Source organism: Podarcis gaigeae (assembly GCF_964106915.1).
Source record: "Podarcis gaigeae genome assembly, chromosome: 7".
Lineage (NCBI taxonomy): Eukaryota > Metazoa > Chordata > Lepidosauria > Squamata > Lacertidae > Podarcis > Podarcis gaigeae.
This window is the reverse complement of record NC_139683.1, coordinates 45,613,894-45,632,068: the sequence shown is the minus strand read 5'-3', so window position 1 is coordinate 45,632,068 and position 18,175 is coordinate 45,613,894. Positions and strand designations below refer to the sequence as shown.

The window sequence follows — 18,175 nt, the reverse complement described above, 5'->3', positions numbered from 1 at the left end:
GCTCCTGGCTGCACACCCTAAGGTCACGAATATAAGCTGCACTTTAACTTTTCACTGTCGGAATTTGAGAAAAAAGTGAGGCTTATATTCAGGCTAATACGGTATTTAAAAAGTAACACCCCCTGTGCATTTTGCCTGTGGTATATCCCCTTGGCAAGACAGAAATTTTATAAAGTTCTCCATAGGTCAAAGCCTGAGTAATTTAGCTTATAAGTATTTACTACTGAAATCCACCCAATTCAAATTGAACAGAACCATTTCCCCATCTCCTAAGGGGCAAAAAAACTGAATAGCAACATCCGTTGCTTCCTCTTAATGAGTCTGTTCTTTTTAGACCGTATGTAACAAAGCATTCATGAGAGCACCGTGAAGTGCAGTCATAAATTATTCAAATGCAGCTATAATTGCCCAAAGAAATAAATAATATTTAATATTTCAGATTGTTTACTCGTGGTTCTCCTTCCAGTGGACTTCTGCTCGCAGTGGGGATTCTTTTAATTGGAGCCCATTGTGATTGCTGATAGGAATAGTTGAGTGGAGGGAGAAATGGCAGCAGGAAAAGCTATGCCTGCTGAAAGTCTGTCTTCTGCTCTATTAAAGGTGCAGGAGCCCTGTCCTCTTTTCATCTGGCTAACCTGCCTAAAGCTCAAACAATGGCCCTCCATCAAATACATTGGATTTAAGATTGCTTGTCAGCAAAGGGCCATGTAAAATACACTTTTGAAGCTGAAAACTTGCTCTCTGTGTGCTATCAGTTCCCTTCACTTCCATCTCTCATTATCATATTTTTTTGTGTCCGTTACATCAGTGCATTTATCCTATGCACCTCTCATGTCTATCCTCCGATCCCTTCCTAGACCACCAGACCACCGTATCCACTTGTCACAATTCATGCACCATCTGTTGCCAATCAGTCCTCAGTTAATCATGCTTTATTCTTTGCTCTTCCTCTGTTGGGTGCCTTTGATCTTTCCCTTCCCTTTGGTCCAACACGTTACCTAGATGTAACACCTTTCCCATTCTATGGTGTGTTTTGCACCACTTTCCTACAGCTTAGGTTGTGCACACATTACTGGCTTTACACCCAGGGCATTCTTTCTCTCTCTCGAAATAATCAAAGCTGGTCTTAAGGGAAATGCATCACAATGCAGTATTTTATAAGAAACAACAGGATAGATACACATTGTGGCTAATTTTGTGTATAGATCACTTCTCGAACCAGGGGCGGGAGCATACTGGATGCAGGGTAAATGGGAGTGTGTTAACAGACTTAAAAGAGGAGGAAAAAGAGGAAGCAAACATATTTTAGAGAAGACCTCCTTGCACAATCCAGTTACTTTTGTTAGCAAAAGGAACTTTACCCATTATGAAGTGTTTAAAAACTGAAAAACATTTTGGTTTGCACTATTACGGAGAATTCTGATGGTTATGAAAAGACACATCATTCTTCCATTTCCCTATCTCAATTTTCCTAGGATCTGTAACAGAATCCAGGAAGTTCTGTTTTTCATTTTTAAATATATTGCTTGATTCTATTATTTTTTTTAAGCCCCTTTTCTTTCTAGACATTCTTGTTTTCGTTATTGCTACAGACTCCTGAGTGGGGAGGATGGTGAACTGAATAATTTGTCTGGTCTTTCCTTCCTGCCTTTGTGTTGAGATATTTTGGCTATTCAGCAGAGAACTAAATTGGTTTCAATTACTTTATTTTTCAGATGCCGGACTCTGTCAGGCTCACCCAGACCAAAGAACTTTAAGAAGGTTCATTTCATCAAGAACATGCGACAGAATGATACAAGGAATGGAAGGTATTTTGCAGGCAAAGAGCAGTGTGCCTTTGTAGGAGACAATGATCATCTTTTACATGTGGAAATTGGATTCTGTATGCAGATCACCACATTTCCCAGTGCAAGAATCCTCTGCAAGGAAAAGCAAGACATAGCCAGAGAATTACCTCTGTATTCTGTAGTCTTCAAGCTGGGCTACATGGTAAAAAGAAAGCATGTAAAAATCATTGCCCCAGGATCCGCAATGGCAAATTATCCACTGCCCAGTGGTAGTGTGTACAAGCGCTTACTGATGCAGGATTAACCCACAGTGAGAGCAGCCTCCCCATCCTGGGCTAACACTGGATGTGGGTGGGGCTGCTAGCCACACTGTATGCAGCATTGCAGGTGAGAGTTTATACACTTTGCAGTTGAAGGATAGAAGCTTTGTCCCATGGATGCTTATCTCTATACTGCCTGTAACATGGTAGCCAGAAGTTATCTGTCTTGCAAAGCACATTGGCAAGAGTTGAAATAAATTTCTCTTCATTACACTTTTGGTATATGCTCTTATAGGTGCAGGAATTGTAAAGGGAGGCATGTTATAGGGAGATAAAATACTATGCAGGGGGCCTCACTTGGGCTTTAAAAATAGTGAGCAGGTGTCCTAGAAGCCAACTAAGGTTACATTGGGTGTGCAGCAGCCGTCAAGAATCTCCAGGTATGAAAAGTACAGAATGGAGAGTGGGACCAAAGCACAATGTTGCTTGCAAGGTTCTATCCAAGAGCGGATGTCTCTGGTGCTTGCTAAGCTGTTGGAAGTAGTCAAGATGAATGTAGGGGGATAGTCAGGCCAAGGAATTTCAGCAGCCTGCCTTAGGGCCTTTTGGTGGGTGAGGAGATACAGTACTTTTGAGTGCTCCAAGCACCCAGTAGCTTTGGGTGCTAAAATGCCTTTGGAAAACAGAGAGCTCCTTTTTAGTAGCTAGATCCCATGCCAGCCATTAGCAATGAGAAGTGTTCCAACTTGTGGGGGGGAAAAGGTATTGTTTTTGTGTTTATGAAACTTGCCTGAGCCGTTTTGTGTTGCCGATTTAAGAACTCTGCTTCTGCCTCAGCAGTAGGCCACACTTCTGTTCAATCCTGTTTCCCAGCATGATTAATGTTAGGGGTGCTTCAGATTAAGAGTACAGCACACTGCATTGTAGAAACATAGGAAGCTGCCTTATACCAGGTCAGCCTGCTTGTCTATGTAACACAATATATCCTACTCTGACTGGCAGCATTGAGACATTGAGGTCCTTCACATCTTCTGCTGCCTGAGGCTTTTCAGCAACAGTGCCAGGACTGTAGCATGAGATCTTCTGCATTCAAAGTGTGTGCTCTCCCTCTGAGACTTCCCCTAATGTTTATAGTGAGTTTTCTTTTGTTGTGTAGTATCAAAGATATTTGCCCCACTGATGTGACTGAACATGCTGTGAAATACCTTTGGGTATTTGCCTCCTTGTAGAGCTATAGGCTAACTAAATCCTTTATATGTGTGAAGTTTCAACAATGGTTTCTGTTTCATCATGAATACTTTAATTTTAAGGGAAAAGGCTGATCACTATCTGCATCTTGATCTACATTCCGATGCTGTGCTTTGTAGGACGTTTTCCTCTTTGCTTGCAATAGGACAACACAATTAAAAGTAGAATTGCGTGGTAATGATGATTTATAATCCTCACCTGAAGGGTGAAGAGTTCATTGTAAGTGCTTCCTGATGTTCACTGCTAGCGCAATTGCATGCTGAGGTTAAAGGGACATTCCTAGTAGGTTGGTATCTCACATGGCCTATTCCCTCCAGTTCTGCCTGCATTTACAGTTGGAAGCCTTGCACATTTCATGTAAAATTCATTGCGTACAGGGACATTAGATTGCATGCTCTGAAAAGGCTGGCACGTCAGATGCTTTTGCAGACTTAATTACTGCTCTGAACTGCAGTAGTTAGTGTAAAATTTGTGTGAAAACACAGTGGAGTGAAGCCATCTGTTTGATTTTGGATCTCTTAATGCAGAAGTGGTTGTATTGTCATCTGTTCGGCAGACTCCCAATTATCGTTGCATTTATGAACTCTGGACTAGAGGACCCATTTATTTCTCAACCATTTCTGGCACAGCACTGTGTTTAAAAAACAAAAACAAAACACAGCTGTCTGACCCATTAATAGTTTCCCTTGGGCTTCCTTGTCAAAGATATGTGAAGTTATGAAAGTGACAAAAAAACTGTGACAGTTGTTGGCTTTTTTCCTGGAAGTTTATGCTAATAACCAGATCAAAACATCCAAAGACAGATACTTCTTATCTCTCTCTCTCTTTCTCTCTCTCTCTCTCACACACACACTCTTTCTTAAATACATTATTTGTAGGACTCAAAGTAAACCATGTTTGAACAAGTGAAGTAGGGTTACCAACTTGTTTTTATTCAATTTCTTTAGCCAAATTAAGAGGACCAGCTTTCGCGTTATTAAAGCCACTCCCCCCCCCCCCCGGTTGTCCGTTTGAATCTCAGAATGGTGCAGAGAGAAAAGTAATGGTGGATATGCATTGGCTCAAGTCCCAAGCTTTTCATTCTGCACCCAGACTGCTATGCATAAGGCTCTTTCCCCCTTTTGTCCCACTGGGGATATGATTAGTAGTGATTTCTCTTAAAGCACTGATAACCAAGTGTTAAGCCTCCCTTGTCCCATGTCAGTTTATGGTGCTTGGCCTGTCAGATGTTGGTAAGCGCAACATACAGTGCAGTTTATGAGTGAGAATAGATCCAGTTCGTCTGCAACAGTGCAATAGAAAGAAAAGTAGGATAGTGGAAAGGAGTTTTTGCCAAGCAAAGTTTTAAGTTTGAATTGAATTGAATTGCTGGATTTGCTACCCTCTATCATAGCCTTTACTTTATTTGTTTTCTAGAATAGTCCTTATTAGTGGCAGAAGATCCTTCTGCAGCATATTTTCAGTGCTGCCATATCGGGACTGTAGCCATGTTGGGTATGTATATTTGTTTCATACCTGTTGAGTTTCTCTGGGTAAATGTTATGTGCTACATGCATCAGGGATGTTGCAGATGACATTTCTAAAAAATGGTAAACTTAATTACAAATGTTTGCCCATGACAGATGATCAGTATCTGCACTTCCAAAAGAAGTGAACAGGAACTGCAGTTTTTCTTCAGCATTTCAGATCTGCAGTTGGCCTTATCACAACGTGGCATACTCTGAACCAAGTGAGAAGCTGCTGTATGCTATGACTAGGAATGGATTGTCTTTGAAATCAAAGCAAGTTATATTGTTATTTGTGATGTACAGAGTATAAATGATGTCTTATCTGATGTGCGACTGACCGCACTTCACACCATTTGAATTTGCTAACGATGCATTAATAGTGTGGTGTATCTGAAGTAAAAGTTTTTTATAGATAGAGTTTGCACTTCAGACCAAATGCAATCCTTTAATCATACAGTGGTACCTCAGCTTAAGTACTTAATTCATTCCAGAGGTCTGTACTTAACCTGAAACTGTTCTTAACCTGAAACACCACTTTAGCTTATGGGGCCTCCTGCTGCTGCCGCGCCGCCAGAGCCCGTTTTCTGTTCTCATCCTGAAGCAAAGTTCTTAACCTGAAGTACTATTTCTGGGTTAGCAGAGTCTTTAACCTGAAGCGTATGTAACCTGAAGCGTATGTAACCTGAGGTACCACTGTACTTCTGGACTGTTCTGTCAGCTCTCAAAAACTGCTTGCTTTTTCTTTTTTTTAAAAAAAAATGGTTCTTGAAAGGCCTGGTGTGTCATCTGCACAACCATAGCACTAGAGATGAAGGAATGTAGCGCCAAAGCAGTGCCGCAACTTCAAACTGGCACCAGTACAATCACGTTCCTTGGCATTGCAACACAGTGGGCTTTTACCCTTTCAAGTGGCCCAAGAGACTGAAAGTCCATGCTTTTGACACAGCCTTGCAGTATGTTCTGACAAAGCTTGCTTCTGTAGACTGTACCTCAACGTTTTATTCATTTGGTACCATCTCATCTGTACTGTATGTGTTGGCATCGGTCTCAAGAGACAGTGGAAGAGTGTGCCTTTGGGAGTAAAGTCAAACCATGGTATAGTTACAGCGCCTGCTTCTGGCTGTAGAGACCAATACAGGAGAGACGTGTGTTGTTGCAGCTGGAGCAAATGAACGCGCCCGTTGTGCTGCTACAGATGCAGCATGGCGTGTCTTCTCTCTGTGTTCATCCCAGCGGTCATTCTTTCTCTGGTCACTGCTGTGGATGCACAACCTGACTGTCTTGTTATCTGCAAGGGATTCTCATATGGCAGGGTTAATGTTGCCAGCCTGTACTGTCCTCTAACTTCCCTTCCCTTCCCTTACCATACCACTCTCAGGAAGGACAGTATATTCTTAGGCAAAGTGTTGTGTCCCTCCTCCTCCTTTGGGTCCAAGCTCTTCTGATGGTCTTAAAATAATAATTAATAATAATAAACAACAGCAACAACATTTCTTGTGCCAGGTATGCTTCTGGCCCCATCCATCACTAGCAGGTTTCTACATGCAAGCTTTAAAGGTTAAAACCAACACTTTAAATTGTGTCCAGAAATTAATTAAAGGCCACTGGAGCTCTTTTAATACTGGAGAGATGCTCTCAGGGGCTTGTTTCAGATAGCATGCGCCTACTTTTTCAAATTCCTCTTCTGAAACTGGCATTTGCCTTTGTACCAGTGAGAGATTCCTCCTCCTCCTCTGTATTATATTTTTACCCCACCCATCTGACTGGGTTGCCCTAGCCACTCTGGGCAGCTTCCAACAAAATATAAAAACACAATGCATTAAAAACTTCCCCATACAGATCTGCCTTCAGATGTCTTCTAAGAATCATGTAGATGTTTATGTTCTTGACATCCGATGGGATGGCGTTTCACTGGGCACCTACTCCAAACGAATCCAGCTTCTGAGGAGGAATCTTCCTCAGGACTGCAGGAGGAGAGGAAGGAGTAAAATTTCACTCATGCTGTAGTCATCCTCTATACACAACTAACAACTATTTTTATTTTCAAAAACTGGTATGTCACATTTAAGGTCACATTTAATTTGACCCTTATGCTCAGTTTCCATGAATTTGAAATGCAGACTATTATAAGACTTTATCTGCCTACCACAAGGGTGGAGAACCTTATACTGTCAAAGGATTAATCTGCTGGGGCCTGCATGATGGCTGTACACAGGAACCAAAAGTGAGCAGGGCTACCCCTTTTCTTTCTATCAGCCCCTTCTCTTTCTCCTTCTTCCACCCCACCCAGCTTCCCCCCACCTACAGAAAGTTGGTGCCTCACACAGCTCTTTGGCCACGGGTTCCTTCCCTAGGTCTCATAAGCAGCCCCCCCCATGTTTTGAACTGCATGTAAATACAGTGCATAAGATTTCAAAAAAGCATTGTGTTCTGAGGCTTCTGTTGTTGCATTTCAATTTTGTTCCCAGGTTTTAAAAAAACCTGGTTAATTTTTAATTGCGCTTTAAATTATTCACATGCTGGAGTGTTCGTCCATTGTTCTCCCTTAAAGAGAGAATGCCCCGCAGAACTCCCGCATAGGTTTTTATAGGTCTGTATCCATATTCAGATAATCCAATAAATGTTATTTTTGCTTAATGATACAACTGTGCTTGCTTCCCTGGGCAAGAGTATTCTGATTTTGTGTTCGTTATTAGTGTTAGCATATACATTTTTGGCAAGAGAGTCCTGTTCTACATAATTATCATTATTTTCTTACTTGTGTTTGAGAAAGGGCATTGAACAAACAAGATTTATATCTAGTTACATGCAAAATATATTAACCACTGGCTTCTGCCTCCCAGGGATATGAAAGCAGAAGGTGGGAGGCCATGCCATTCTGCGGCAGGAGTTTGCTTGAAAGACATAGTTGGCCTTGAAGGTGTGGAATTGGGAGCCAATGGGAAGGTAAGACTATTTATCCTACCAACATATAATCTTGTGAACCAAATGTCAAATCACATTTGTATCCTACAGTTTCTATTTCTTAAGCAACAGTATTCTCTTATTTTTTAAGGAAACAGTGGCTTCTGAGCATCTGTAAAAATTCAGAACATTCAGTTCTTGAAATTCAAGTTTTAAAGTAAACAGGTTCTGTACATGAGCTTTCATGTTGTGGAGCAATAAAAAAAAAAATCAACATTGTGTGTCTCTTTTTCTTCTTCTTAGACTGTTTCTTATACCCAGTTTCTCTTCCCAACCAACGCTTTGGGAGGACGAAGAAACACGATAGATTCCACCTCATCCTTCTCACAATTTCGCAATGCAAGCCATCGTAGCCTTTCATTGGGAAGGGCTAACAGCACCCAAGGGAGCATGGATGGAGGTAACATTTTAGAATACATGTGCATTTGAGTCCTTGGCCTAAATGGAACTTTGGGGAATAGATTGACGTGATTGTCTTCAGCTGCATTCCACAAACCTGTGCACCCCTTCCCAAGCCAATGAGATCTAGCTATCACACAACACCTAGGCCCCACAACAGCTGCTGACCCTTCTAATATTGTTGGAAGATTTCATGGTAGCTCATGACTGACACTCAGGGCACCCTGGAACTGTTTAAGCTGTATCTACCAGTAGCAAGCATTTTTGGCCGTTGTTGCATGACTCTCTCAGAGTCCACACTGGGATATCTTAGAGGCTTGCTCAATGCAATGCAGCCATTTGTACATTAGGGCTTTCATTAACATTGTTCTATCTTCAGTAAGTCCACTTATGAACATTATATGGAAAAAATAAATATCCACTGCTGTCTATTAATGGAGCTGATTTAAAATTGATAGATTACATTATGATCATTCAGGTAGGAAGCCTGTAATCTTTCTCAATGCACATCTTCTGGCTTGTTTGGTTAAGTATGTTGCTTTTTTTGCTTCAGTGCTCCTTGCCCATCCCTAGATTGCCACTGAAGACCACATAAACATTCACCTTCACTGTTTTAACTATACACTTCAGAAGCTGAATTGCCCATGCAAAGGCAGCGTTCTGCAATTCGACTGTAAGCTTGTCTTCCGTTATTTATTATTTTATGTCTCTCACATTACCTTATGCAGTTGCTTGTATGCATTGATCTTCTTCATAGGCAGTGACCTGGGAGATTATATTGAGTATGACCCTAATCTTTTGGATGATCCTCAGTGGCCGTGTGGGAAGCACAAGAGGGTGCTAATATTCCCTTCATATATGGTGAGTAGTGTTTGATAATGTGACAAAATTGAACATGAACTATACACTGGCTAAAACTTTGAAGCCTTAATTTGTCTTACTTAAACTGATTGCTCTTTATATCTGCTGAGAGTAACAACTTAAGAATCCTAGTTATAAATGACAAATGATTTGCCTTTCGGGATATGAAAGCTGCTGTGGATCAATGAAAGGGCAAACAACATTATGCTACTGTATTTCATTGGCCGAAAATTTAAGGTTTGCCATTTAGTTAGTTTATTTTTTACAGTCATACCTCGGGTTGCAAACGCTGCGGGTTGTGCGTTTTCGGGTTATGGACCGCTCCGAACCTGGAAGTACTAGAACAGGTTATTTCTGGGTTTCGGCGCATGTGCAGTAGCGCCATATCGCATCACGCGGGTGCGCAGACGCGGCGCTGCGGGTTGAGAACATGCCTCCTGCACGGATCACGTTCGCAACCCGAGGTTCCACTGTATTTTATTCAAAGAACATAACTTTTCCTACTCAGCTCCTCTCGCCCACTCACTCTCTCCTTTTGATGTTAGTCTCTTTCCCACACACTTTATACATGAACACAGCATACGAAGATAAAACATGGCGCCCATTGTCACATCTAATTTGGCTCTTAAAACTACTGTATACAGTAGCAGATAGGCCTGTAGTCCTGAATAGAATACAGCTTTAATTACCACATTTCACAAGTGGGCAGAGTAAAGAGTAGCCCTTATGTCAGCATGGAACATTTTGTTCTCTCTATGTTGAGCTCCGGTGTGTAATTAAACTTTCATTAGTTGGCAGGCTTTTGTCATTAGAGCTTGGCAGCTGCAGCCCTGTAGAAATTATTGTCTCTTATGGGTGTGGACACAAACTAAGTGGAGTGAGTGAGACCAGGAAACACACACACACACACACACACACACACACACACACACACACACACTTACACTTGTATTGGGGTGTGGGAGCACTGAGACATATGAGATGGTCTGAACAAGTAGTGGTGTAAATTGGCTTTTGTCCACTGCATTCAGAATAGAGCAACAGTTGGGCATTGTCTCGTCTGTTATTCTAGCCTTTTGAATAGAATTCTGTCAGCAGGATGGATGGAATTATAACGGGCCAAATGACAACTGCAGAATTTGATACAATAATAATAAATAATAATTTAATTTATATCCTGCCAATCTTTCTGGGTTTCCCCAGCCACTCTGGGCGGCTTACAACATATATAAAAACACAGCAAAGCATCAAGCGTTAAAAAACAAAATATCCTATATGAGCAGCAAATAGAAACCACCACCACCACCACCACCAACAACAATAATAATAATAATAATAATAATTAATGTGAAAGAGACACCATGTGGTGCATTTTCACCAGCAATATCAAGAATGTAGTTTAGTCTGGAACTTGTCACTTGAGATTGTGTTCTAGGAGGGTAGACTTGACCTTTGTCTTGTGCTGGAACCATAGTTTCCACTGACTGGAACTAGATGCAGAAGTCATGCACTTAGAATTAAATATAATGGTGTTTCCTTTGTAACTTCTGAAAGAGTACCAGGAGCTCAGTCTTTCCACATACAAATTTGGAGCTGGTTACCCCCAATTTCAGTATTTTTTTGGAGTGGGGTAGGAAGAGAGTGTAATTTAGCTTTGCTATAGTTTAATAATTGGGAGTCAGGAATCCTTGCTGATCTACTGCACATCACCCAGAGATGTACCAGTAGATCCCAATCTTCTGCCCACCATACTTTAGGAGGGACAGAAGAGAAGCTTGGACTGCAGTTTGGCTACATTTGAATTGCCATATTTTCCCCCTGATGGAATTTCTGTGCTTTTAAAACACCTGAACAGCAGGCAGAAATACAACAGAGGCTGCTTGCCAACAAATATTCTTCTTAAACCAGGGAACATGTTCTATAATAAATCATCACACAACCATCTGCCATAGGAATCATAGAAGCAGCAGACTTTTATTTTTTTATTATTTAAAAAAGTTGGTAAAATTTCCCTTTTTTTATTTGCTGCTGTTTACAGTGTGGCAACATGCAAGCAATTGGTGGAGACAGGCACTTTTCAGACTGATTAACTGTTTCAGTTTTATGTGCCTTCTTGATTATAATCCTGTATCTAGGATACTATAAGGGGCGCAAATGTGTAATATTGATTTACTGAGAACACTTAAAAAGTACAAGCTGGTGATAACTCTATTGACAAATGTCATTTGTGCTTTCCGTGTAGAGGCACCAAATATTTTATTCCTGCAGTACAGTCTGGCATAAAATATTCAGTTGCTTTTTGCAGTTATCCTTTTCTTCTGGTGATGATAAAAGGAATCCCCAAGACTGTATTTAAAATTCTGTCACAGATCTTGGGCACATAAACTATTCATAATTTCCATGAAGCAGATAGCCACAACCACAGCTGCTCTACATTAACTAGGTACTCTCTTTCTCTTATCCTTTATACTACATACAGGCTTCATGGTACAGTGGTACCTCGGGTTAAGTACTTAATTTGTTCTGGAGGTCCGTACTTAACCTGAAACTTTTCTTAACCTGAAGCATCACTATAGCTAATGGGGCCTCCTGCTGCTGCTGCACCGCCGGAGCACGATTTCTGTTCTCATCCTGAAGCAAAGTTCTTAACCTGAAGCACTATTTCTGGGTTAGCGGAGTCTGTAACCTGAAGCGTATGTAACCTGAAGCATATGTAACCCGAGGTACCACTGTACTGAATTGTGCTATCACAGTTGCACACACGTAATTCATTCTTTCAATTTTAAAAAGCTGCTAGCACAAACACTGATGAATGGGTTCAGTCCAAAGCAATTTAGTCATGGTGGTGCTGTGGGTTAAACCACAGAGCCTAGGACTTGCCGATCAGAAGGTTGGCAGTTCGAATTCCCGCGACGGGGTGAGCTCCCGTTGCTGGGTCCCTGCTCCTGCCAACCTAGCAGTTCAAAAGCACATCAAAAAGTGCAAGCAGATAAATAGGTACCGCTCTGGTGGGAAGGTAAACGGTGTTTCCGTGCGCTGCTCTGGTTTGCCAGAAGTGGCTTAGTCCTGCGGGCCACATGACCTGGAAGCTGTACTCCAGCTCCCTTGGCCAAGAAAGCGAGATGAGCGCCGCGACCCCAGAGTCGGTCACGACTGGACCTAATGGTCAGGGGTCCCTTTACCTTTACCTTTAAGTCCCATTGAAAACACTGGGACTTGAGATGATTATGGTTTTTCTTTTTTACATTAATTTCAATGTAAAGCACAACTGGATCCAAACTAATTGTATTTTGACAAATGAGAGAAGGCATGACAAATTTGACAAATGAATCAGTTGGAGGAAGAGCTGTAGCTCAGTGGTGGAGCACACAGTTTGTGTGCAGAAGTTCCACTACCCAGTCCATGCACCTCCTGGTTGGGCTGGGGAAGACCCCTGCCTGAAAGCTAGTTAAGCTGCTGACAGTCACTGTTAACAGGACTCAGTCACAGTGCCTGACGTTTTGCAGAGTGATTTTACCAGCTATGAACCAAATCTGTAGGTCTGGTCGTGAATATTTCCATCTACATTTATGGCATTTGAGTGTAGCTCAAAGCACCCATGAATGGAGCGACTTCATTTAGACCACAACTGTTGCTGCCGCATGATATTAAGTATGCAGACGTAGAAAAATATGCATGGCTAATGTTTCTTACAATAAAATTAAAAAATTCCATCCAGTAGCACCTCAGAGACCAACTAAGTTTGTTATTGGTATGAGCTTTCGTGTGCATGCACACTTTTTCAGATACATCATAGCTTTGTGAAGGCTATGTATATAGCAGTTACCTTTCTTCCAATGAGTTAGTGGTTTGAGTTATATTTCTGGTCTTTTTTTCTGGCTTGTAAATTATTGTAGAAAACAAGTCTGTCTAGGGATGGATATCCGCTACTCGATTTTGCTTCAACTTCTTATATTTTTGGTTGGTGGACAACTTCCAAGAGTGATTCAGAATAACTTTGTGGAGACTTCTTTGCAATCTAGTTATTTGTCTCAATGGTAGGCCATGGCAAAGGCTCAGACTGCAGGAGGGCAGCTCATAGTTTAGCTGTTCATTCCACCAAAGGCGATGGCAGGTCACTGCTGTGTTTGCTGTGTCTGGCTGAAGAACTGAATGCGTGCCAGGATAAATAGCTACCAGTTCCAGTGGATGCATGCCAGCTTTTCTCCCAAGTTTAAGTCCTAATAATATTTTCATGTCCTTTGCTTTTTAAGGACATGCCATATGACTTACCAAACCAACCATATTCTAAAAGGTAATATAATTTGCTGTTGCAGTTTGAGAAGCTGGAATGTAAGAGAAAGCTAGCTTTCTGCAGAGATCCACCCCCATATTAAAATACAGTTAAAATAAAATGCAATGAAATAATGTATACTTTTGTAAGTAAAATTCTGACTGTTCTGTTCTGCTCTTTTCAATGCAATATACAGGCAGAACTGGAGGGTGTTGGTAGCCTTTTCTGTCAAGCACTGAGCCCCAACAATTGATCAGAAATAACAGAATTAATATATTAAGGGAGGAAGGCCCTTCCAGTATAAAGGACATGACACTTAGCATTCCTCTGAATCCATTAGCTTAGTAAGTACTAGTGATATTCGTCATGGGGCACGTTCATAAAAACAACAACACACGTACACATGAATATCTGAGAGAGGGCACATCCTTGCCTGAATTGTTTCTGAACTAATTTATAAACCATTTTGGAATATTTTTGTGGATTTCCCTGTAGCTTCTCTCTTGGCATTTACTCAAAAGAATGCTGAAAGTGTAATAGTGTAGCACTCAGACTTCTTTTTCTAAACATGTGTTGCACAAGTGTGATACACTTCGGGGGAAACGGAACTCTGTACTTGGACTTTGAGAGTAGATAGAAAAGATCAGCATCCTGGCCAAACATATATTGTTCTATAAAGTGTGCTGTGTCACTCAGTGCACTTTTCAAACCATTGTTAGTTTAAATGGTGCCATAGAAAAGTGTGCGAATGGTTTAGCAGTTTTTGTGGGAAGAACAGGCAAAGGCTTTACTTGAAGAAGTCAGAGGAGAGTGACCCAAAGTATATACACCTTAATACTTGTGGCTTCTACAGTGGATGGAGAACTTCTGGCCTTCTAGATGTTGTTGGAGCTGTAAGTCCCATCATATCTGATCATTGGCCAAGCTTGCAGAACAATTCTGTACATGTCTACTCAAAAGTAAACTCCACTGATTCAGTGGGATTTAGTCCCAGGTTAAGTGTATGTTGGAGTGTTGTCTTAATTACCAAAGAAACATAGGGCAAGAAAGGAAGTATATTCAGGAAGCAACAATTTTAGGCACACCCGATATGTGTGCAGTTGTGCTCACGTGCATCATGTTTAACCCCAGTGTGACCCAAAATGTCAGAAAAAGGAGTGGGGTGGAAGCGGAATAGGGTGTTTGCAGGTTTTTTCAGGATTGTTTCAAATATATGCAATTTTACTTAAACATGTGGTACCTTGGAACATAAATTGGGAGTTGCCTGTATGTCAAGACAATCTGTTACTATTTAAAGTGGTTTCTTAATCTCAACAACACTATCTTCATATCAGCTTTGGCAAAACTATGGCAGAATTTCTAATATCAACTTCCTTCACCTGCTCATCTCTCAGTATAATATATGTCATCACTTACCAAGAGTTTCCTCTGCTGTCTACATCAGACAAGGCAGTCTCTATGCAAGAGAACAAATGGATTGACTTTATAAATGGAACCACTCAGAACCAATGGGAAAATATTTCGAGCTACCTAAATGTCACTCTACTTCAACAAAAATACTTTGGAGCAGAGGTTTTCAATCTTAATGAGTCTGTGGCTCCCTTGATCATCTACATTCTTTCTGCGGCACCCCATGGAGCTCAGGACTCCAGTTATGTCACCTCCTGCCTGCAGGGCTGGCAGCCTCTCACCCTTTTTAAAACACCCTCCCTTGTGGAATGTTTCCTCAGCCTCCTCTCCTTGGGAGTCCTCCGGGCAGCCGCTGCTGCTGCCCCTGGTCTCTGAGCTGCCCCCTGACCCCCAAAGAGAGATGCCTCCTCACATTGCCCCACAGGGGCCTTGGAAGAGGATGCCCCCAGTGTTAATAGCCCAAAGGAGACTGGCCAAAGGTGAACGTGAGGCCAGCATCTTACCTTGGAAGGCAGCAGTGGCAGCAGCAGGCACTGCTGACACTGCATAGTGGAAAGGCTCCCCTTCAGCATTGGGCACTCAGCTCCCAGGCAAGCCTTGCACACAGCAAGCACAAGAAAGGCCAGTGCAGCACATACTTGCCTCCCACTTGTCTCTCCATTCCCAACAGCAAGGGCTAGTGGACTGGCTGACTGGGCTCTCTCGCCCACTTGCTTGCTTACTCTGAGGCCGCCTCAGCTACTGGCAACCTGCACCCGCTAGCCAGCCCCAGAGGCACCATTCCCCTGGGGAACTTGTAGCCAAAGCTGCTGCAACAAACAGCCATGAAAGCCTTTGGGATGCAGAGATGCAAGAAGGCATTAACACCTGCAGTGGGGAAGAACCTCAGAGTCCCAATTAAGTCTGAATTTAACATAGCATAGCTGAAAAGATAGTATTCTCAACAGTACCAGCTCATGTAAATAATATGGACACCTCTCAGTATTTTGCAAGGGAGAAAGAGCATATTGAGAAACGTAGAGTATTTTTCCTTATTGGTAAATTTACATAGAAACTCTGAAACCTTCTATCTCAAGTATCTTCTTGAAGATAAGTCAAATAATATTACTCTGGACATGGCAAAATTTCTCTCGGCGCTAATAAGAAATAGAAATCAACATGCTCTGGATAAAATATAGTGACTGCCTTGGAATCCCTGTATCTCTGCTGCATTCTGCTTTTGAAACTGTTTTGTGGGTCTTTGATGAACTGTAACAAAGAATGTGTATTATTAAAGTGGTTTTAAGCATTCTGTTGCCCTAGCACAACAAAGCCACTTTTACTGCACTTTTTGCAGTGTAGTAAAGTGATGGGGAAGTGCATTGAAAAGTGTGAACTGAATGTATACAGAAAGATGTATAAACTTCCTGCAAGCAAATGAAGATGAATGCGGAATGGGTGTATGTTCTCTCATAACCTCCCCACAAACTGAGAGTGAATGCTCCATAAATAGGTTATCTAGAGGAGCACTATAAGAGTGAGCCATTCATTAACCTGTTGCTCTGTTGCTACTCTTGCATTTATGGCCTTTTGACCCTACTGTTTATATATATAAATGTGGGTGGGTGCATGTGCACACACATACCAAGTGACAATCACAGCATGCATCTGATAAAATGAATTCTAGATCATGACTATGCCAAGATAGCAGTTTTTAAAAGTACCAAATAATCTTCTGTTGCATTTTATGGTGTTGGATTAAAATTGATGTCCCTCTGAAACAATAATCAGATAAGCATCTTCTTGATGGCTATTGCCAGAGTGTACTTAAGATCATTTTTAGGATAAGAACATGCAACTATTACTTACTTTTGCTGATTCTACTGGGAATTTTGAGAAAATTCACCTTGAATTCTCCCCCGCCCCTCCAATCTTTTACAGACAACAGTAATTGATTATGTGAAGCCATCAGACCTTAAGAAAGATATGAACGAGACCTTCAAGGAAAAGTTTCCTTACATCAAGCTGACACTCAGTAAAATAAGAAGGTACCATTGCCGTGCAGCTGCCCTTAATAGGTTTGGTAGATGGAGGTAAAATATTAACAGTAGGTTTTCTGGAACAGTAACCTCCAAAGGCCATTGTTACAGAAGAAGCCATATGTTTGCTTAGACTAGAAAGCTGAATAAATAAGATAGGGATCATGTGGTCTAAGTATATATTATGGTCCTGTAGTGTTTTTAAATATCTAAAGGAACAGAAAGGTAAGGACAGAACAGAAAGGTAAGGACAAATATCTAAAGGAACAGAAAGGTAAGGATGTGAATGTTCTTGTGAAAGCCGCTGAAAAAGGGATAGAGTTTCTGAAATTAGTGAAAGCTGTTGCAACCAAAAGATAGCAAGACTTAATCATGGATATATTTTAATAGATGAAAGGTTGTTCTTCTATTGTTGAATTGGAGACGTGTTGGTGCACGTCTGCTGCATTGCAAACTTCACAAATTGTTATTTCTCAGTGATCAGCAGGCTCCTAGAGTTGCATACAGGGAAACACAACAGGGTACAGATGTGATGACAAAATTACTCCATTAATACTTATGAGCAGCCAAGGCCGAATACAATGGGATAACGTCGTGCTGTATCCTTTGTTCCCCTATCCCATTTGTACAGGGGTATCAATACCTTTTCAGTCCTTTGCAACAGCAGATACTTAAAAGTTAGGGAGCAAAAGGAATTATGGAAGAGCTATCATTGGGTCAGAACATTAGTATTTCAGGAGCTCCAGTTCCTTTGTCTGTTTCCGTTTCCTTGCCTGCAGTCCACCGTCTTGTCCAAAATGATAGAAGTTAGAGATTCAAGACTTGCAATAATATTTTTGGACACACAAAAAAAAAAAAATGACTTCAAACATGAACAATTCAATGTTCAGAAATTCAGGGGACACTTTACATTTGCAGGTGCCGAGAGTGAAGCATAGCAGTATGATACATGGCAGTTTACGGGTGGTGTTTAGGCAAGCCTTCTGAATGATAGGTAGTGCTATTACAATCTTTGAGTTTCTTCAGCAACACACCTTTCCCTCCCCTTTCAGCCTGAAGCGAGAGATGCGCAAACTAGCTCAAGAAGAGTGTGGTTTTGAGGAACCCACCGTGGCTATGGCCTTCGTCTATTTTGAGAAGCTTGCTCTCAAGGGGAAACTCAACAAGCAGAACAGAAAGCTCTGTGCTGGAGCATGTGTCCTACTCGCTGCCAAAATCGGCAGTGACCTCAAAAAGCATGATGTGAAACATCTTATCGATGTAAGTACCCCCAGGCCACAAACCTTCGCCACAAAAAGTAGTAGTGAAGGAGGGTTGACCCAGCAGTGGCTTAGATGAAAGGAATTGCTGTGTCTTCATTATATCATGCATTGGCCTTTGCTTGTTAGCTGCATCAGAAAGGTTGGATGTAATTTTAAGACTTAAGATACCTATTTTAAACTTGCAA

General features: G+C 41.5%; 1 protein-coding gene across 5 annotated transcripts in view; it reads left to right on the top strand.

The window, feature by feature from the left end:
• CABLES1 (Cdk5 and Abl enzyme substrate 1) overlaps positions 1 to 18,175 on the top strand; it is a 53,749-nt gene that overhangs the window by 31,800 nt on the left and 3,774 nt on the right. For 2 of the 5 annotated variants that reach the window (XM_083748258.1, XM_083748260.1), the window contains 7 exons: positions 1,716 to 1,808; positions 4,712 to 4,789; positions 7,647 to 7,749; positions 8,011 to 8,167; positions 8,924 to 9,027; positions 16,631 to 16,737; positions 17,781 to 17,988. In XM_083748258.1, coding sequence (XP_083604384.1) covers positions 1,716 to 1,808; positions 4,712 to 4,789; positions 7,647 to 7,749; positions 8,011 to 8,167; positions 8,924 to 9,027; positions 16,631 to 16,737; positions 17,781 to 17,988 — 850 coding nt within the window. Of the gene's footprint in view, positions 1 to 1,715; positions 1,809 to 4,711; positions 4,790 to 7,646; positions 7,750 to 8,010; positions 8,168 to 8,923; positions 9,028 to 16,630; positions 16,973 to 17,007; positions 17,989 to 18,175 lie in introns of all 5 variants that reach the window. The other 3 variants (XM_083748259.1, XM_083748257.1, XR_014566604.1) reach the window with 2 other exon arrangements.